The sequence below is a fragment of the Lithobates pipiens genome, unplaced genomic scaffold (assembly GCF_037356315.1).
Source record: "Lithobates pipiens isolate NorthernLeopardFrog02 unplaced genomic scaffold, aLitPip1_a1.2 Scaffold_200, whole genome shotgun sequence".
Classification (NCBI taxonomy): Eukaryota; Metazoa; Chordata; class Amphibia; order Anura; family Ranidae; genus Lithobates; species Lithobates pipiens.
The window spans coordinates 119,357-141,185 of NW_027507771.1; the positions used below are offsets into that span (position 1 = coordinate 119,357).

Consider the following 21,829-nt stretch of genomic DNA (forward strand, 5'->3'; position numbering starts at 1 on the left):
GGTACAATGTGTTGAGTTTAGAGTGGCAGATCTGTTTTGGGTTTTTTGATTGGTTGAATTATGTTTGACTTTGGGCAGCAGGATTGTGTTTTGTTTTGAGTGGCAGGTCTGTGTTGGGTTTTTGGTGGCAGAACTGTGTTGAGTTTTAATTAGTAGGATTATGTTGGGTTTTGGGTGGCAGGAATTTGTTGAGTTTAAAGTGGCAGGTCTGTTTGGGGTTTTAGTTGATAGATATGTGTTGGGTTTTGGGTGGCAGGAGTGTGTTTAGAGTGGCAGGCCGGTGTTGAGTTTTAGGTGGCAGGTCTGTGTTGAGTTTTGGGGGGCAGGTCTGTGTTGAGTTTTGGTGGCAGGTCTGTGTTGGTTTTTTGGTGACAGGTCTGTGTTGGGTTTTAGTTGGTAGGATTGGGTTGGGTTGTGGGTGACAGGTCTGTGTTGAGTTTTTGGTGGCAGGTCTGTGTTGGGTTTTAGTTGGTAGGATCGGGTTGGGTTGTGGGTGACAGGTCTGTGTTGAGTTTTTGGTGGCAGGTATGTGTTTAGTTCTGAGTGGCAAGAATGTGTTAAGTTTTGTGTGGAAAATCTGTGTTGGGGTTTAATTGTTTGGAATGTTTTGAGTTTTGGGTGGCAGGCCCGTGTGTTTTTTGTTTGTTTTTTGATTGGTTGGGTTATGTTGGACTCTGGGCATCGGGTTTGTGTTGGTTTTTGGTGACAGGTCTGTGTTGGGTTTTAGTTGGTAGGATTGGGTTGGGTTGTAGGTGACAGGTCTGTGTTGGGTTTTAGTTGGTACGATTGGGTTGGGTTGTAGGTGACAGGTCTGTGTTGAGTTTTTGGTGGCAGGTATGTGTTGAGTTTTTGGAGGCAAGAATGTGTTAAGTTTTTTGTGCGAAAAATCTGTTTTGGGGTTTAATTGTTTGGAATGTTTTGAGTTTTGGGTGGCAGACCCGTGTGGATTTTTTGATTGGTTGGGTTATGTTGGACTTTGGGCATCGGGTTTGTGTTGGTTTTTGGTTGCTTAAATGATGCTCAGTCCTTGCGGCAGGTATGTGTTGTTTTGGATAACAGGATTTCACGGGGCCTCTTTTGGAAGGACTGTGTGAGGTCTCCAGCTGGCAGGATTATTTTCAGTTTAGTACAATTTAAGGAAGTATGTTTGAGTCATGGAATTAGGCACAATGTTTTGTTTATGGGAAGACATTCTTGTCATATGAATTAGTTGTCCTAATTCCCATTAATCCTTTGTCATTGTTACACTGCTGTCTTATATTCTTTATATTATATAAATGCCAATTTTAAAACACACATTGAATGTCTGATGTTCCTCAGGTGGTCAGTGGAAATCCATTTCTCATTTCTGAAGCCTGTTTGCTGGCAAGGCCCTGGTTGGTACTTGGGTTATGGGTGAGGGCTGAATTGATGGCACAGATAAAGGCAAGGTCATGGCTCTCTTGTAGTGTCCAACAAGAATGGGTTAATTTCAAGTGAGCGGAATGTCGTTTGTTGTCAGCATAAAAAAATAAAAGTGCTTAGGCTCTTGAAGGCAGAGAGCCTGACGGGTCCCCCACGTTGTTGGGGAAAGACAAGTTTGAAAATTGCATACATGACAAACTAATAAATGAAACTCTCCGACAAAGAGAATTAATGACACCCAGCTGTACGGCTGAAGCCGCAACAACTTGAAGCCATTAAATTGCCTCCAAGTCTCTATGGCTGGCAGTCAATAACAGATTCACCTCCCGCACCTGGCCGGGTTGATGGCTCTCATGATCACCGAGTGCCCATCATCGCTGGTTTCTTTTAAACCTGGCAGACAAATTACGGTATTCATTCATTGAAGGAATTATCATCTTGTAAGACAAAGTTCTTCAGCCGTATCTCCAGGTTTTTGCTCCTCTTGCAGTTGCCTGTTGTCTTTCTCCTCCATAATTGTAGCCATCACTGTATCCACAATCCTCTGAAGTGAGCTTACAATTTGTGGTATTTTTCTTCAGTTGCTAACATAGCATGCACACCATCAATCTAGACTCTCATCCGAGCCTTCAGGAAATTAGATCTCTGCCAGGGCTGATCTTATATCCATAGGGCTGAAGTCTAGACAGCAGCTAGAGGGGGTGCAGATGGTTCAACTGCTCTGGGCTCAAAAGGTCAGGGTCCCTCAGCATAATTGGCCGCATCCCTTAACAACCAGCTGCTTCCATACAGAAAAATGCTGAATTCCTTTCCCGGTTCATTCCCCTAATGTTCCTCTTCACTCTGTAGGAGGCTTATTACAGAATTATCCATGGTCAACCAGATCCACGATCAACAAGATCAATGGTCAACTAGGTCTATTAACAGCCAAATTCACGATTAACTAGATCCATGGTCAATCAGATCCATGTTTAACCAGTTCCCATTGTTAACCAAATCCATGATCAATCAGAACCATGAACAACCTGACCTGTGGTCAACCTTCATGATTAACCATATCCACGATCAATTAGATCCATGGTTAAGCTGGCTATACATTATACATTTTTTTTGGACGATTTTCTTTTGAATTTACCAACCTAAAATCTAAAAACTTTCAAATTCTATACAATCAGGCAGGCCCTTGCACTACATAGTTGAAGGTAAATCTAAAAGAAATTGAACAAAAAAAAATTGTATTATGTGTAGTCAGCTTTAATTAGATCCTTGGTCAACCAAATTCATGAATAACCAGATCTGTGGTCAATCAGATCCATGGTCAAACGGATTCATGATCAACCAGATCCATGGTCAACCAAATTCATGATCAACCAGATCCACGGTCAACCAAATTCATGATCAACCAGATCCATGGTCAACCAAGTTCATGATTAACCAGATCCATGGTTAACGATCCGTGGTGAACCAAAAAACTTGTATTATGTGTAGCCAGCTTTAATCAGATCCTTGGTCAACCAAATTCATGAATAACCAGATCTGTGGTCAATCAGATCCATGGTCAAACAGATTCATGATCAACCAGATCCATGGTCAACCAAATTCATGATCAACCAGATCCATGGTCATCCAAATTCATGATCAACCAGATCCATGGTCAACCAAATTCATGATTAACCAGATCCATGGTCAACCAAATTCATGATTAACCAGATCCATGGTTAACGATCCATGGTGAACCAAAAAAACTTGTATTATGTGTAGCCAGCTTTAATCAAATCCTTGGTCAATCAAATTCATGAATAACCAGATCTGTGGTCAATCAGATCCATGGTCAAACAGATTCATGATCAACCAGATCCATGGTCAACCAAATTCATGATCAACCAGATCCATGGTCAACCAAATTCATGATCAACCAGATCCATGGTCAACCAGATCCATGGTCAACCAAATTCATGATTAACCAGATCCATGGTCAACCAAATTCATGATTAACCAGATCCATGGTTAACGATCCGTGGTGAACCAAATCCATGATCAACCAGATTTGTGGTCAATCAGATCCACATGCAACCAGATTCATCAACCAAGTCCATGGTCAACCCAATTCATGATCAACCAGGTCAATGATCCAGGCTGCCATATAATCAGTTGTTGGCTGGTCCTGGGGGTCGGTTCACTCGTGCATGCAGGAAGAGGAAAAGCAGTTCTTAGGCTACTTACATTCATTTGTTCATGACCAGTTTTTTGATGATGAGATTGTTGGTTTTCTTCAGATTCATCTTAGGCACAATAACGCACTGAATTTTGGTGCAACCATTTTGGTGCTCTCCATATAGATCCCAGTATCACGTGATGTTACCACCTTATCAATACCGGCAATACTCGTACATCTGTAGTGGTATTGATCACTGAGATAATATTGATAGTATTGATTGTTGTAGCAGTGCACAATGTGCCTGAGGTTTGGGGTTATCTGGAGGTTAAGAGTGTGGGCTTTTCGGGACCAACAGTAGAAGGATGGCGAGGGTAGGGTACCAAGATGGTGGAGTGAGCACATTGCATACACCTAACCTGACTATTTCCATTGTATCCAAAGTTCTGTTTTGTTTTTTTAATTCTCCATGTTTTTGCTCCTCTTCCAGTTATCTACGTCTGCTGCCCTCCGGACGACTTCCGCCAACTCATGTTGCAAGCTTGGCGCCAAGGCCTGTGCTCCGGTGACTACGTCTTCTTCTACATCGACAACTACGGCGCCAGCCTCCAAGGCTCCACCTTCCCCGACTACCAGCGGCCCTGGTACAGAGGCGACGCCGACGACGCCAACGCCAGGGAGGCGTTTAAGGTAAACCAATCTAATCGTTCCTCTCGGGCCAACTTTGCATCTTATTGGACGGAGGACTTTGCAGGGAGAGATTTGGGGTTAATCATCCTACGGGCCCCCCCCCCCCGAGTAGCTCTGAGCTTTCCAGACTGGAATAAGTGTTCTGCTGAATGTTTATGTGTCTAGGGCCCCGGGCCCTCCATATTTCCACACTTTGCGAGTCATGCGTCTTGACAGGGGAAGGGATGCAGGGTATTGTCGGAGGAAGGGATGAGACGAAACGCTTCCTTGAAGGCAGCCAAGGTCTCCGAGAGACAAGACGGAGTGAAAAAAAAAAAACGGGAAATAATGGATGAGGAGAAGGTGGCGAGAAATGAAAGAATTCGGAAACTACATTTATCACTGTGGGGAGCGCAGAGAGAGATGAGGAGCATGGGGGAGGCTCTATGTATGTACAGTATATATCCATGTTCGCTAAATCATGAAAATATGGAACAGCAAGCCTAGAAAAATGAGTTCCGTCAAAAAAAACAGCTTTAGACTGCTGGTACAATAATAACCCCCCCGAATGTGACCGGCCGAAGACACGCCGGAGTTTTACTTTAAGCTCGCGTCTGTTCTCGTACGTTTTGTGGCGGAGGATTTGTCGTAGTCGTCACCGACGCGCGTGAGACGAGGAGAGACGCAATGACAGAAGGTGACTCTGCGACTGACAGTTCTGAACATGGAGTTCCCATCCCCCCCCCCCCCCTCACATACACACTGAACTGGAACACCCTGTCACCCGTGACTTCTATGGAAGCAGCACTTAGGTTGATGCCCCCCCCCCCTGCGGATTCCGACCCCCAGGTGCGAGCCGTCACTCACCGACGCTGTATATAGTTCTGTCTATATACTCCGCTGTCTGCATTAAATCAGGTCAGCTGACTGCAAGAAAAGGAGGAGTTCTAAGATTCCAGATCTTTCTTTACCCTTCATCTATCTATTGTACCCCAACCCCCCCCCCCCATTCCCATATTATACCCCAATCCTCCCCTCTGTCCTTCTATTATACCCCAATCCTCCCCTCTGTCCTTCTATTATACCCCAATCCCCCCTCTGTCCTTCTATTATACCCCAATCCTCCCCTCTGTCCTTCTATTATACCCCAATCCTCCCTCTGTCCTTTCTATTATACCCCAATCCTCCCTCTGTCCTTCTATTATACCCCTAATCCCCCCTCTGTCCTTCTATTATACCCCAATCCCCCCTCTGTCCTTCTATTATATACCAATCCCCCCTCTGTCCTTCTATTATACCCCAATCCCCCCTCTGTCCTTCTATTATACCCTAATCCTTCCCTCGGTCCTTCTATTATACCCCAATCCCCCCTCTGTCCTTCTATTATACCCCAATCCTCCCTCTGTCCTTCTATTATACCCCAATCCTCCCTCTGTCCTTCTATTATACCCCTAATCCCCCCTCTGTCCTTCTATTATACCCCAATCCTCCCTCTGTCCTTCTATTATACCCCAATCCTCCCTCTGTCCTTCTATTATACCCCAATCCTCCCCTCTGTCCTTCTATTATACCCCAATCCCCCCTCTGTCCTTCTATTATACCCCAATCCTCCCCTCTGTCCTTCTATTATACCCCAATCCTCCCTCTGTCCTTCTATTATACCCCAATCCTCCCTCTGTCCTTCTATTATACCCCTAATCCCCCCTCTGTCCTTCTATTATACCCCAATCCCCCCTCTGTCCTTCTATTATATACCAATCCCCCCTCTGTCCTTCTATTATACCCCAATCCCCCCTCTGTCCTTCTATTATACCCCAATCCTCCCCTCTGTCCTTCTATTATACCCCAATCCCCCCTCTGTCCTTCTATTATACCCCAATCCTCCCTCTGTCCTTCTATTATACCCCAATCCTCCCTCTGTCCTTCTATTATACCCCTAATCCCCCCTCTGTCCTTCTATTATACCCCAATCCTCCCCCTCTGTCCTTATATTATACCCCAATCCTCCCCTCTGTCCTTCTGTTATACCCCCAATCCCCCCTCTGTCCTTCTATTATACCCCAACCTCCCTCTATCCTTCTATTATACCCCAATCCCCCCTCTGTCCTTCTATTATACCCCAATCCCCCCTCTGTCCTTCTATTATACCCCAATCCCCCCTCTGTCCTTCTATTATACCCCAATCCCCCCCTCTGTCCTTCTATTATACCCCAATCCTCCCTCTGTCCTTCTATTATACCCCAATCCCCCCTCTGTCCTTCCATTATATCCCAATCCCCCCTCTGTCCTTCTATTATACCCCAATCCCCCCTCTGTCCTTCTATTATACCCCAATCCCCCCTCTGTCCTTTCATTATACCCCAATCCTCCCTTTGTCCTTCTATTATACCCCAATCCTCCCCTCTGTCCTTCTATTATACCCCAATCCCCCCTCTGTCCTTCTATTATACCCCAATCCTCCCCTCTGTCCTTCTATTATACCCCAATCACCCCTCTGTCCTTCTATTATATCCCAATCCCCCCTCTGTCCTTCTATTATACCCCAATCCCCCCTCTGTCCTTCTATTATACCCCAATCCCCCCCTCTGTCCTTCTATTATACCCCAATCCTCCCCTCTGTCCTTCTATTATACCCCAATCCGCCCTCTGTCCTTCTATTATACCCCAATCCTCCCTCTGTCCTTCTATTATACCCCAATCCCCCCTCTGTCCTTCTATTATACCCCAATCCTCCCCTCTGTCCTTCTATTATACCCCAATCCCCCCTCTGTCCTTCTATTATACCCCAATCCTCCCCTCTGTCCTTCTATTATACCCCAATCACCCCTCTGTCCTTCTATTATATCCCAATCCCCCCTCTGTCCTTCTATTATACCCCAATCCCCCCTCTGTCCTTCTATTATACCCCAATCCCCCCTCTGTCCTTCTATTATACCCCAATCCCCCCCTCTGTCCTTCTATTATACCCCAATCCTCCCTCTGTCCTTCTATTATACCCCAATCCCCCCTCTGTCCTTCCATTATACCCCAATCCCCCCTCTGTCCTTCTATTATACCCCAATCCCCCCTCTGTCCTTCTATTATACCCCAATCCCCCCTCTGTCCTTCTATTATACCCCAATCCCCCCTCTGTCCTTTCATTATACCCCAATCCTCCCTTTGTCCTTCTATTATACCCCAATCCTCCCCTCTGTCCTTCTATTATACCCCAATCCCCCCTCTGTCCTTCTATTATACCCCAATCCTCCCCTCTGTCCTTCTATTATACCCCAATCACCCCTCTGTCCTTCTATTATATCCCAATCCCCCCTCTGTCCTTCTATTATACCCCAATCCCCCCTCTGTCCTTCTATTATACCCCAATCCCCCCCTCTGTCCTTCTATTATACCCCAATCCTCCCCTCTGTCCTTCTATTATACCCCAATCCGCCCTCTGTCCTTCTATTATACCCCAATCCTCCCTCTGTCCTTCTATTATACCCCAATCCTCCCTCTGTCCTTCTATTATACCCCAATCCTCCCTCTGTCCTTCTATTATACCCCTAATCCCCCCTCTGTCCTTCTATTATACCCCAATCCTCCCCTCTGTCCTTCTGTTATACCCCCAATCCCCCCTCTGTCCTTCTATTATACCCCAACCTCCCTCTATCCTTCTATTATACCCCAATCCCCCCTCTGTCCTTCTATTATACCCCAATCCCCCCTCTGTCCTTCTATTATACCCCAATCCCCCCTCTGTCCTTCTATTATACCCCAATCCCCCCTCTGTCCTTCTATTATACCCCAATCCTCCCTCTGTCCTTCTATTATACCCCAATCCCCCCTCTGTCCTTCCATTATACCCCAATCCCCCCTCTGTCCTTCTATTATACCCCAATCCCCCCTCTGTCCTTCTATTATACCCCAATCCCCCCTCTGTCCTTCTATTATACCCCAATCCCCCCTCTGTCCTTTCATTATACCCCAATCCTCCCTTTGTCCTTCTATTATACCCCAATCCTCCCCTCTGTCCTTCTATTATACCCCAATCCCCCCTCTGTCCTTCTATTATACCCCAATCCTCCCCTCTGTCCTTCTATTATACCCCAATCACCCCTCTGTCCTTCTATTATATCCCAATCCCCCCTCTGTCCTTCTATTATACCCCAATCCCCCCTCTGTCCTTCTATTATACCCCAATCCCCCCCTCTGTCCTTCTATTATACCCCAATCCTCCCCTCTGTCCTTCTATTATACCCCAATCCGCCCTCTGTCCTTCTATTATACCCCAATCCTCCCTCTGTCCTTCTATTATACCCCAATCCCCCCTCTGTCCTTCTATTATACCCCAATCCTCCCCTCTGTCCTTCTATTATACCCCAATCCCCCCTCTGTCCTTCTATTATACCCCAATCCTCCCCTCTGTCCTTCTATTATACCCCAATCACCCCTCTGTCCTTCTATTATATCCCAATCCCCCCTCTGTCCTTCTATTATACCCCAATCCCCCCTCTGTCCTTCTATTATACCCCAATCCCCCCTCTGTCCTTCTATTATACCCCAATCCCCCCCTCTGTCCTTCTATTATACCCCAATCCTCCCTCTGTCCTTCTATTATACCCCAATCCCCCCTCTGTCCTTCCATTATACCCCAATCCCCCCTCTGTCCTTCTATTATACCCCAATCCCCCCTCTGTCCTTCTATTATACCCCAATCCCCCCTCTGTCCTTCTATTATACCCCAATCCCCCCTCTGTCCTTTCATTATACCCCAATCCTCCCTTTGTCCTTCTATTATACCCCAATCCTCCCCTCTGTCCTTCTATTATACCCCAATCCCCCCTCTGTCCTTCTATTATACCCCAATCCTCCCCTCTGTCCTTCTATTATACCCCAATCACCCCTCTGTCCTTCTATTATATCCCAATCCCCCCTCTGTCCTTCTATTATACCCCAATCCCCCCTCTGTCCTTCTATTATACCCCAATCCCCCCCTCTGTCCTTCTATTATACCCCAATCCTCCCCTCTGTCCTTCTATTATACCCCAATCCGCCCTCTGTCCTTCTATTATACCCCAATCCTCCCTCTGTCCTTCTATTATACCCCAATCCCCCCTCTGTCCTTCTATTATACCCCAATCCTCCCCTCTGTCCTTCTATTATACCCCAATCCTCCTCTCTGTCCTTCTATTATACCCCAATCCTCCCCTCTGTCCTTCTATTATACTCCAATCCCCCCTCTGTCCTTCTATTATACCCCAATCCCCCCTCTGTCCTTCTATTATATCCCAATCCCCCCTCTGTCCTTCTATTATACCCCAATCACCCCTCTGTAATTCTATTATACCCCAATCCCCCCTCTGTCCTTCTATTATACCCCAATCCTCCCCTCTGTCCTTCTATTATACCCCAATCCTCCCTTTGTCCTTCTATTATACCCCAATCCCCCCTCTGTCCTTCTATTATACCCCAATCCCCCCTCTGTCCTTCTATGATACCCCAATCCTCCCCTCTGTCCTTCTGTTATACCCCAATCCCCCCTCTGTCCTTCTATGATACCCCAATCCTCCCTTCTGTCCTTCTATTATACCCCATTCCCCCCTCTGTCCTTCTATTATACCCCAATCCTCCCCTCTGTCCTTCTATTATACCCCAATCCTCCCTCTGTCCTTCTATTATACCCCAATCCCCCCTCTGTCCTTCTATTATACCTCAATCCTCCCCTCTGTCCTTCTATTATACCCCAATCCTCCCCTCTGTCCTTCTATTATACGCCAATCCCCCCTCTGTCCTTCCATTATACCCCAATCCTCCCCTCTGTCCTTCTATTATACCCCAATCCCCCCTCTGTCCTTCCATTATACCCCAATCCCCCCTCTGTCCTTCCATTATACCCCAATCCTCCCCTCTGTCCTTCTATTGTACCCCAATCCCCCCTCTGTCCTTCTATTATACCCCAATCCCCCCTCTGTCCTTCTATTATACCCCAATCCCCCCTCTGTTCTTCCATTATACCCCATCCCCCCTCTGTCCTTCTATTATACCCCAATCCCCCCCCTCTGTCCCTCTCTTGTACCCCACTATTGTTCTATCCTCTCATTGTACCCCAATCCCCCCGTTGTACCTCAGTTCCTCCTCTGTTGTACCCCAACCCCCTCACTTTCTTCTATTATACCCCAATCTCACCTTTGGCTCTCTTTTATGCCCCACCTGCCTTTCTTTGGCTAACTTGTGGGCAGGTGCAATTTATTTTATTCCCTGCAGGTGGTGCTCAACCGTAGCAGTTCTGCAGCTGGAGAGGAAGTCATTAAGGAAAAGGTTCCTCTATGGTTTCTTGGGTCACTGGGGAAGCGATCCAGGCTTGATTCTGTCGCTCCATGTGACTCCGGCAGCCATCTTGGGTTGGCCAGAGCCTAGTTTAGTGCACTTTATGGGAGTGGACAGGGTAGTAAGGAAAGGTACCCCCATCTGGGAGGGACAGCGCTAGTGGTAGGGATAGGATTCCTGACGAGGAAGGAAAGCATAGGGGGTCACAACTCTTGCTGATTGGGCATGAAACGTCCAGGCTGCATTCTGCCCCTCTCAACGGACACCGTCAGTCCGCCTGAAATCTGCTCCTTTCATGTTGCTGGAAACTGCGAATGCACCCGGCTGGGTAGCCTTCCAAGTTCCCACTGGGGTTGTTGGGAACTGTTGCTGCATTACTTAATTACAAGTTCTGCATTGTACCTGTCTGTGTGAATTATTGCCGCTGCACCACCCCGCACCCCACCTGCAACCTTTACTCTGGTGGTTTTCCCTGACAGAACATCACTACCGATGTGCGGCACAGTTAGCGTGCTTTAAAGGGTCAGTCCATCCAAAGATAAAATATCAGGATGGGGATCTAGTGGGCTGGGTTGTGTTTTGGCCTCCATTGCCCCTTGAATCTTGTCTCCCTTAGACAGAGGCCTACAGTTGTCTTATGATGAATGTGATTGTTCGGATTTCCCTCTTACGTGTTGTCTCTCCTGGTCAGTCAGTGATGATTATCACCTACAAGGAGCCGGAGAACCCAGAATACTTCGAATTTCTGCAAGATCTGAAGAGCTACACCCCCAGATTCAACCACACCCTGGAGAGCACGCTGGTGAGTGCAGGATGGGGGTGGGGGGGGGGGGGTGGGGGGCCGTGTCCCCGTATCCATATCGATAATCCAGTCTCTCCGGCTATCTCCTCCTCTATCTACCTTTAGGCGCTCCTTGAAAAACTCATCTCTTCGGGTAAGCCTATCCAGCCTCCACCCAAAGCTGGCCAAAGATGGTGCCATTTTCTTTCCTGCGAGTCGTAGGAAAGAAATTCGCTCGGTCCCCCCCCCCCCCCTCCAATCAACACAGTCGGCGCTGATTGGGGGAATCCCTCTCGTGGAGCCTGTGTTCTTCCCGCGGTGGGAGGAGCGGTCCTCGGCTTGGAGAACACACGATGATTATTGATAGCGGCTATAGAAATCCAACAGGCTGGTTGTACCCAAGTTGATCAATTGGACCAAGTTGGGTCCAATCAGCCTTCCCATACACGTTTTTCGAATCTCGGCTGGTTTCCTTGCTGAACGGGCCGAGATTTGAACCCGCAGCTGAACTTTTAATTCTTCCATCAGGTCATCCCCCCAAACCAGTGGTGGCCCATCCATTAGAGGCGCCCGGTCGCCGCCCCCTCTATCTACGCCACCGCCTATATGAATATTGGATAGATTCATGCACAGCATAGCATGAAAGTATACACGGCCGCCGCGGCCACCCCCTATTCAGGCGTCTGGCCCCTTTTGGGGCGCCTGAATTTACAGCGGTGGGGGGGGGGGGGTGGTTACAGCAGCTCTAATAGGCTTCAAAATAGGGTGGGCTTGGAGCGCAGAGAACTGCGCCACGAATCCACCAAGGTGTTGCAACAGCGAATGAATATTCGCTGTTGTAACACTGATCTTCATTCCGGCCAATCAGAAGCAGGTCTGAGACCCATTTTCCGATTGGCCCGAAAAGAGAAGTTTCCCGATTGGCCGCCGAGGAGGAGGGAGGAAACGGAAGCCGCCGATGCCCGCGGAGAGCAGGGGAAGGGAAGGCTGTCGCCGCCGACGAGTAAGGGAAGCCACCAGTGAAGAGTTCCATAGATGGGGTAAGTGCACCAGACCCGCCCACCTACCGACTGATGAGGGGGTGTAACATTATTTTCCGCCCCCCCCCTCCCAAAATTACCATTGGCCGCCACTGCCCCAAACCACTTGCCCCACCCTATTAGATTGTAAGCTCTTAGGAGATAACTCTCTGGCCATACATCTCTTATAACTGTTTGCCAAAACATTTACATTCCAGGCATCTGGTGACTGATAACTGTCACAGTTGCTTGCGCTCTCAACCGAAAAACTGTCAAGCCAGCAAATGTCTGGTGTCACAACTCATCATCACGGCAATTGCACATCAAACCAAAGGCCAAGATGGCCGCTTCCTTGGCTGTAAAAGATAAGGGGGGCTTAGTTCCGCTTTAAAAATTCTGCTTTCCTTCCTGTCCTTCAAGCCTGGAGGAAACAAAAGACCCATTTTTTTTATTCCTCTCTGGTCCGGTCACGTGATCCCGCAGCTCCAGCTTCCCTGTGTCAGAGGGCAGCTGCTGCTGGGGAGAGGAGGGAGCGCCGACAACAGAGGAGCAATGGGAGCTGGTGGGTGACGTTAAGGCTCTGGGGAGCCGGAGCGGCTGGATCACATTGACCGGAAGGTATTTACACAGATCTGTTTATACAGGTTATGCTGGTGGTGGAGGGGGGGGGGGGGGCGGTAATTGGGGCAGTATCATTATTAGTCATTCCTACTATCAGTTTCAGAATTGGTGCCTCATTGCACCTGCTTCCTCTCCGGCCTACTCTGGCCAAGTTTGGTAAGTGCGTTTCATGGACCGCCAGGGCCACGGTGTATGTACGTCAGGAGGAAAAGCCTCATTATCAGGCCACAGGAAAAAAACCAAGAGATCAGATCTCGGACAGGATCCAGCGTCAGTCCGGAGTGCCGCACTTCAGTGAGAGTGTGCGTGCGCCAGGTGCTGGCGGGACCCAGAGGTGTCATTATCCGGGACTGCGAGCGAGCGAGGACAATGCCACAGGAAGTGTGTGTGTGTGTGCTTCCCCGCCAAGACTTGTGCCTCATGACCTCTTCCATCTTCCTTACAGATGAACACGGTGGCCGCTGATTTCTATGACTCGGTCATGCTGTATGCCCATGTGGTCAACGAAACCCGAGAGAAGGGGGAGAGCATACGGAACGCAACCGCCATCATCAGCCACATGTGGAACCGAACGTACTATGGTAAAATGAAAATATCTGCCACTTCACTGTACCCCAATCCCCCCCTCTGTTCCTCTATTGTACCCCAATCCCCCCTCTGTCCTTCTATTATACCCCAATCCCCCCTCTGTCCTTCTATTATACCCCAATCCCCCCCTCTGTTCCTCTATTGTACCCCAATCCCCCCTCTGTCCTTCTATTATACCCCAATCCCCCCTCTGTCCTTCTATTATACCCCAATCCCCCCCTCTGTTCTTCTGTTATACCCCAATCCTCCCTCTGTTCTTCTATTACACCCCAATCCTCCCCTCTGTCCTTCTATTACACCCCAATCCTCCCCTCTGTCCTTCTATTATACCCCAATCCCCCCCTCTGTCCCTCTATTGTACCCCAATCCCCCCTCTGTCCTTCTATTATACCCCAATCCCCCCCTCTGTTCTTCTATTATACCCCAATCCTCCCTCTGTCCTTCTATTACACCCCAATCCTCCCTCTGTCCTTCTATTATACCCCAATCCCCCCCTCTGTCCCTCTATTGTACCCCAATCCCCCCTCTGTCCTTCTATTATACCCCAATCCCCCCTCTGTCCTTCCATTATACCCCAATCCTCCCTCTGGCCTTCTATTATACCCCAATCCCCCCCTCTGTCCCTCTATTGTACCCCAATCCTCCCTCTGTCCTTCTATTATACCCCAATCCCCCCTCTGTCCTTCTATTATACCCCAATCCCCCCTCTGTCCTTCTATTATACCCCAATCCTCCCCTCTGTCCTTCTATTATACCCCAACCCCCCCCCCCTTTGTCCTTCTATTATGCCCCAATCCCCCCTCTGTCCTTCTATTATACCCCAATCCCCCCTCTGTCCTTCTATTATACCCCAATCCCCCCCTCTGTTCTTCTATTATACCCCAATCCTCCCTCTGTCCTTCTATTACACCCCAATCCTCCCTCTGTCCTTCTATTATACCCCAATCCCCCCCTCTGTCCCTCTATTGTACCCCAATCCTCCCCTCTGTCCTTCTATTATACCCCAATCCCCCCTCTGTCCTTCAATTATACTCCAATCCTCCCTCTGTCCTTCTATTATACCCCAATTCCCCCTCTGTCCTTCTATTATACCCCAATCCTCCCTCTGTCCTTCTATTATACCCCAATCCTTCCTCTGTCCTTCTATTATACCCCAATCCCCCCTCTGTCCTTCTATTATACCCCAATCCCCCCTCTGTCCTTCTATTATACCCCAATCCTCCCCTCTGTCCTTCTATTATACCCCAATCCCCCCCTCTGTCCCTCTATTGTACCCCAATCCCCCTCCCTCCTTCTATTATACCCCAATCCCCCCTCTGTCCTTCTATTATACCCCAATCCTCCCTCTGTCCTTCTATTATACCCCAATCCCCCCCTCTGTCCCTCTATTGTACCCCAATCCTCCCTCTGTCCTTCTATTATACCCCAATCCCCCCTCTGTCCTTCTATTATACCCCAATCCTCCCCTCTGTCCTTCTATTATACCCCAACCCCCCCCCCCTTTGTCCTTCTATTATGCCCCAATCCCCCCTCCGTCCTTCTATTATACCCCAATCCCCCCTCTGTCCTTCAATTATACCCCAATCCCCCCTCTGTCCTTCTATTATACCCCAATCCCCCCTCTGTCCTTCTATTATACCCCAATCCCCCCTCTGTCCTTCAATTATACCCCAATCCCCCCTCTGTCCTTCTATTATACCCCAATTCCCCCTCTGTCCTTCTATTATACCCCAATCCTCCCTCTGTCCTTCTATTATACCCCAATCCTTCCTCTGTCCTTCTATTATACCCCAATCCCCCTCTGTCCTTCTATTATACCCCAATCCCCCCTCTGTCCTTCTATTATACCCCAATCCTCCCCTCTGTCCTTCTATTATACCCCAATCCCTATTCTGTCCAATTAGCATTGAAAAGGGTCATGCAGAGTTTGAAAGGTCAGTCTATTCACAAATAATTTTCCAGTTCTAGGTGGAGTCTGATGCGTTGAACCACCTGCTGGCTTCATATGTAGCTCGGGGACTCCAGTGGAGAGATTCCCCCATACAACCTTCTGCATAAATCCATAAATCCCCCACCCCCCAGGGTCACACTTTGTGCTGTCCTCTATTCTTCTGGGTTCCTGAACGCACAGGAAGCAGCTGGGTGTCGGGCGCTGTGCGCCATCCTTGCTGCCAGGTCAGGCCATATGGACGCTGATTAGAGCTCGGTCATTTTCCAGCAGATGCAAACACTAATATCTTCCTTCCTTCTCTGGGAATGCGTCACTCTGGCCTTCGACTCCACCGCATCGCACTCGCAGATCTCGTGTGTATTAAAGCTCAGCTGAAGAAATCATCAAAAAGAAAAATGAATAGCCTGGCAGCTCTGATAATAGAATAAAAAGAAACATTTTTGGCGCTATTTTCACCTCCTGTCTGGTGCAGCTGACCCCCCCCCCCCAACTCTTCGATCAGATGCCTGTTCTCTATAGCAGTGCTGGTCAACTTCAAAGTTAAAGAATGCAGCCCCTGGTACTGCCAGAGGGCCACACAATAGCAGAACATTTTTGCACCTCAAAACCCAAAGATATCTCAATGCACAGAAGAAGTTGGAATACAATAATCCAAGCATTGGTATCAATGGATGCAAAAACATTCCCCAACATTGGTGGCAGTGGACTCAATAATAGCCTCCACATTGTTGTCAGTAACTGCCATAATAACCCTCAACATTGGTGCCAGTGACGGCCATAATAACCTCCAACATTGGTGCCAGTGACGGCCATGATATTCTCCAACATTGGTGCCAATGACCGCTATAATAACCCCCAACATTGGTGCCAGTGACCACTATAATAACCCCCAACATTGGTGCCAGTGACTGCAATAATCATCAGCACTGGTGCCAGTGACGGCCATAATAACCCCCAACATTGGTGCCAGTGACCGCTATAATAACCCCCAACATTGGTGCCAGTGACGGCCATAATAACTTCCAACATTGGTGCCAGTGACCACTATAATAACCCCCAACATTGGTGCCAGTGACCGCTATAATAACCCCCAACATTGGTGCCAGGGACCGCTATAATAACCCCCAACATTGGTGCCAGTGACCGCTATAATAACCCCCAACATTGGTGCCAGTGACCACTATAATAACCCCCAACATTGGTGCCAGTGACCGCTATAATAACCCCCAACATTGGTGCCAGGGACCGCTATAATAACCCCCAACATTGGTGCCAGTGACGGCCATAATAACCTCCAACACTGGTGCCAGTGACGGCCATAATAACCCCCAACATTGGTGCCAGTGACGGCCATAATAACCTCCAACATTGGTGCCAGTGACGGCCATAATAACCTCCAACATTGGTGCCAGTGACGGCCATAATAACCTCCAACATTTGTGCCAGTGAAGGCCATAATAACCTCCAACATTGGTGCCAGTGACTGCCATAATAAAACCCCAAATTAGTGCCAGTGATGGCCATAATAAACTCCAACATTGGTGCCAGTTGACTGCCATAATAAAACCCCAAATTAGTGCCAGTGACGGTCATAATAACCTCCAACATTGGTGCCAGTGACTGCAATAATAATCATCAGCACTGGTGTCAGTACTAATAACCCTCCCTCCACATTGGTCAGTGGCAGTGAAATGTAACCACAACCTTCCTGCATTGGTGGCCAGTGACAATAAACATTAACCCCCCCCCCCCAATCACCCACCCCACCACGGGAATTGGTGATTATGGCAGTGAACGTGTTAACCCTCCCCTCTTTGGTGGACAGTTAGCTATCAAACTTTCCCGCACCTCTCTCTCCCTCACCCCAAACTGGGCCTTTTATTGCACAGTGGGCAGAGGTACCTGCTGCCATTCTGCTGCACATATAGTGCCCAATAGCTGCACATAAATGCCCGACAGGCCACGTGTTGGGCACCACGGCTCTAAGGCATTATGGACCCACCGACTGCTAAACTTTGACTGTTCAACCATTTTTTTACTTTATGGAATAAATAGCACTGTTTATGCATACAGTACTACGTTGAAATGTATTTTATCATTCATTCAGAGCGTTGTATTTTGTGTTTTGTTTTTTTGTTTGACTGCCGCATCTCTTTCCATTCTGTGCTAGCTGCACTGGGTCTGATCCACTTATTTGATTACTCCTCATCAGAGCACTTTACTTGGCCCCTAGACTCGCAGCGGTCCCGTTTTTTTTTTTTTCTGTGTTTTTTTGCTGGACATGGAATCTCTCTTCTAGCATGGAGCACTGTATCTTGAGTAGAGTACAGAAACATAGACCTGCCGCCAGTTGGACACCCTGACCCGTCTCCAAATGTGAGCCTGCATTATGGTCAGGTCCTTGCTTATAACAAGTGTGCACACCTGCACACACACCCAGCCTGCAGGTCTCTGGCAAGACCTAGACACAGGGATAAAGGCTTCATCCATCCCATGGCTCTTTAAAGTCCTAGACACAGGAGTGAAGGCTTTGTCCCACCCAAGACTCTTTGAACACTTGGATACAGGAATGAAGGCTTCATCCCACCTAAGACTCTGTAAACATCTGGACACAAGACTGAAGGCTCCATCCCACTCAAGAATATTTTGAAGATGTGAACACAGGACTGAAGGCTTCATTCCACTCAAGACTCTTTGAAGACCTGGACACATGACTGAAGGCTTCACCCAACCCAAGACCTGGACACGGGACTGAAGGTTTCGTCTTACCCAAGACTCTTTAAAGACCTGGACACAGGACTGAAGGCTTTGTCCCACCTAAGACTCTTTGAGGACCCAGACACAGTACTGAAGGCTTTGTCCCACCCAAGGTTCTATTAAGCCCTGGATACAGGACTGAAGGCTTCATTCCACCCATAATTCTTTGAAGGCCTTGACACAGGACTGAAGGCTTCATCCCACCCAAGACTCTGAAGAACTTGACATAGACCTGAAGGTTTCGTCCTATCTAAGAATCTTTAAAGACCTGGACACAGGACGGTTGGCTTCATCCCAACCAAGAATCCTTGAAGACTTGGACACAGGACTGAAGGCTTCATCCAATCCAAGACTCTTTGAAGATATGGACACAGAACTGAAGGCTTCTTCCCACCCAAGACTCTTTGAGGACCTGGACACATGACTGAAGGCTTCACCCAACCCAAGACCTGGACACGGGACTGAAGGTTTCGTCCTACCCAAGACTCTTTGAAGACCTGGACACAGGACTGAAGGCTTTGTCCCACCTAAGACTCTTTGAGGACCCAGACACAGTACTGAAGGCTTTGTCCCACCCAATGTTCTTTGAAGTCCTGGATACAGGACTGAAGGCTTCATTCCACCCATAATTCTTTGAAGGCCTTGACACAGGACTGAAGGCTTCATCCCACCCAAGACTCTGAAGAACTTGACAGAGACCTGAAGGTTTCATCCTATCTAAGAATCTTTAAAGACCTGGACACAGGACGGTTGGCTTCATCCCAACCAAGAATCCTTGAAGACTTGGACACAGGACTGAAGGCTTCATCCCATCCAAGACTCTTTGAAGATATGGTTACAGAACTGAAGGCTTTTTTCCCACCCAAGACTCTTTGAGGACCTGGACACAGGAATGAAGGCTTCATCACACCCAAGATTATTTGAAGACCTGAACACAGGTCTGAAGGCTTCATCGCATACAAGACTCCTTGAAGACCTTGACACAAGACTGAAAGCATTATCCCTTCCAGGACTCCTTGAAGACCTTGACACCGGACTGAAGGGTTCATCCCACCCAAAACTGTTTGAATCCCCAGACACAGGGCTGAAGGCTTAATCCCACCCAAGACTTCTTGAGGACCTGGACACAGGACCACGGGCTTCATCCCAACCAAGACTCTTTGAAGACCTGGACGCAGGACTGAATGCTTCTTCCCACCCAAGACTCTTTGAAAACATGAATGCAGGACTGAAGGCTTCGTTCTACCCAAGACTCTTTGAAGACCCGGACACAGGACTGAATGCTTCATCCCAGCCAAGACTCTTTGAAGACCCGGACACAACACAGGACTGAATGCTTCATCCCAGCCAAGACTCTTTGAAGACCCGGACACAGGACTGAAGTCTTCATCCGACACAATAATCTTTATAGCCTCCAGACTCTTGATCCTGATCTGGGATTACTAAACTCAGAGATAACTGAATACCCAGTTCTCTCTGCTCAGTCACAACACTCTGTATTAGTGCAATCCCTGTGTCGCCTTTCCCTATGTTCACACAGTGGCAGGGCCTAGCAGTGTCCCTGTATATACAGGAATCAAGTCTTCCTGGGGCATTGAGGAGAGTGTGCACCAGGAGGGGGCAATAAATGGGCAGGTGGAGCAAAAACCTGGCGTTGTGCTGTGCCCTAATTACAGTAACTAATGAGAAATATGCTCCATCCTTCCATGGGCAAGATATATAAATATTAGATTACATACACACAGAGATAGAAAGAAGTGAAGCGCTGACTCGGCGGATCCCGCGGCGGTTCGGCCAGGACTCCTAATTTGTATTTAAATTTGTGTTTAATGTGATTATTGAGCCTCATAAAAGTGTAATGATCCTTTCATCCCGCGTAATAACCAGCGAGGATGTCTGGAGGCATGTGGCGAGGCCGCTCTGGTTTGGCGTCCGTTTCGCTTCCACTAACATGACAGAAAGTTTTGTGCACCTCCCCCGGGTACTGCTTCACCGAGCGGCCTCTTTTTTTCCTGGAGCAGAGAGATTTCTCCAGGCAAATGTAAGAATGAAAAATATTACCAGCGCTGTTTAATTACAAATAATCCTTCCGATATTCCATCATCTCCTGCGCCGCGTGAGACCGAAAAACAAAGCGGAGAGAGGCGGCAGGCGGCACTGACTGAGGACAGCAGTGACACTTAAAGGATTTGCCCTCAGCGGGAGTCATCTAAGACAAATATAAGGAAAAAAAGCAGAAAATGCCTCATTTATTACCACTTCTGGTGTATTCATTCTGTTCTGTTATCTGAATACGACTACCTTCCTTCTCTTACCTGAATACGACTACCTTTCTTCTGTTACCTGAATACGACTACCTTCCTTCTGTTATCTGAATACGACTACCTTCCTTCTGTTATCTGAATACGACTACCTTCCTTCTGTTATCTGAATACGACTACCTTCCTTGTTACCTGAAAACGACTACGTTCCTTCTGTTATCTGAATACGACTACCTTCCTTCTGTTATCTGAATACGACTACCTTCCTTCTGTTATCTGAATACGACTACCTTCCTTCTGTTATCTGAATACGACTACCTTCCTTCTGTTACCTGAAAACGACTACCTTCCTTCTGTTATCTGAATACGACTACCTTCCTTCTGTTATCTGAATATGACTACCTTCCTTCTGTTATCTGAATACGACTACCTTCCTTCTGTTATCTGAATACGACTACCTTCCTTCTGTTATCTGAATACGACTACCTTCCTTCTGTTACCTGAATACGACTACCTTCCTTCTGTTACCTGAATACGACTACCTTCCTTCTGTTATCTGAATACGACTACCTTCCTTCTGTTATCTGAATACGACTACCTTCCTTGTTACCTGAAAACGACTACCTTCCTTCTGTTATCTGAATACGACTACCTTCCTTCTGTTATCTGAATATGACTACCTTCCTTCTGTTATCTGAATACGACTACCTTCCTTCTGTTACCTGAATATGACTACCTTCCTTCTGTTATCTGAATACGACTACCTTCCTTCTGTTATCTGAATACGACTACCTTCCTTCTGTTATCTGAATATGACTACCTTCCTTCTGTTATCTGAATATGACTACCTTCCTTCTGTTATCTGAATACGACTACCTTCCTTCTGTTATCTGAATGCGACTACCTTCCTTCTGTTATCTGAATACGACTACCTTCCTTCTGTTATCTGAATATGACTACCTTCCTTCTGTTATCTGAATACGACTACCTTCCTTCTGTTATCTGAATATGACTACCTTCCTTCTGTTATCTGAATACGACTACCTTCCTTCTGTTATCTGAATATGACTACCTTCCTTCTGTTATCTGAATATGACTACCTTCCTTCTGTTATCTGAATATGACTACCTTCCTTCTGTTACCTGAATATGACTACCTTCCTTCTGTTACCTGAATATGACTACCTTCCTTCTGTTATCTGAATACGACTACCTTCCTTCTGTTATCTGAATATGACTACCTTCCTTCTGTTATCTGAATACGACTACCTTCCTTCTGTTATCTGAATACGACTACCTTCCTTCTGTTATCTGAATA

At 47.6% G+C, this 21,829-nt stretch overlaps 1 protein-coding gene across 1 annotated transcript in view; it reads left to right on the top strand.

The window, feature by feature from the left end:
- The window catches only part of LOC144000272 (atrial natriuretic peptide receptor 1-like), a 157,559-nt gene that overhangs the window by 72,414 nt on the left and 63,316 nt on the right, over positions 1-21,829 (top strand). Inside the window, exons 2-4 of the mRNA XM_077494003.1 lie at positions 4,050-4,249; positions 11,226-11,336; positions 13,401-13,536. Of these exons, the coding sequence (XP_077350129.1) occupies positions 4,050-4,249; positions 11,226-11,336; positions 13,401-13,536 (447 nt within the window). The remainder of the gene's footprint in view (positions 1-4,049; positions 4,250-11,225; positions 11,337-13,400; positions 13,537-21,829) is intronic.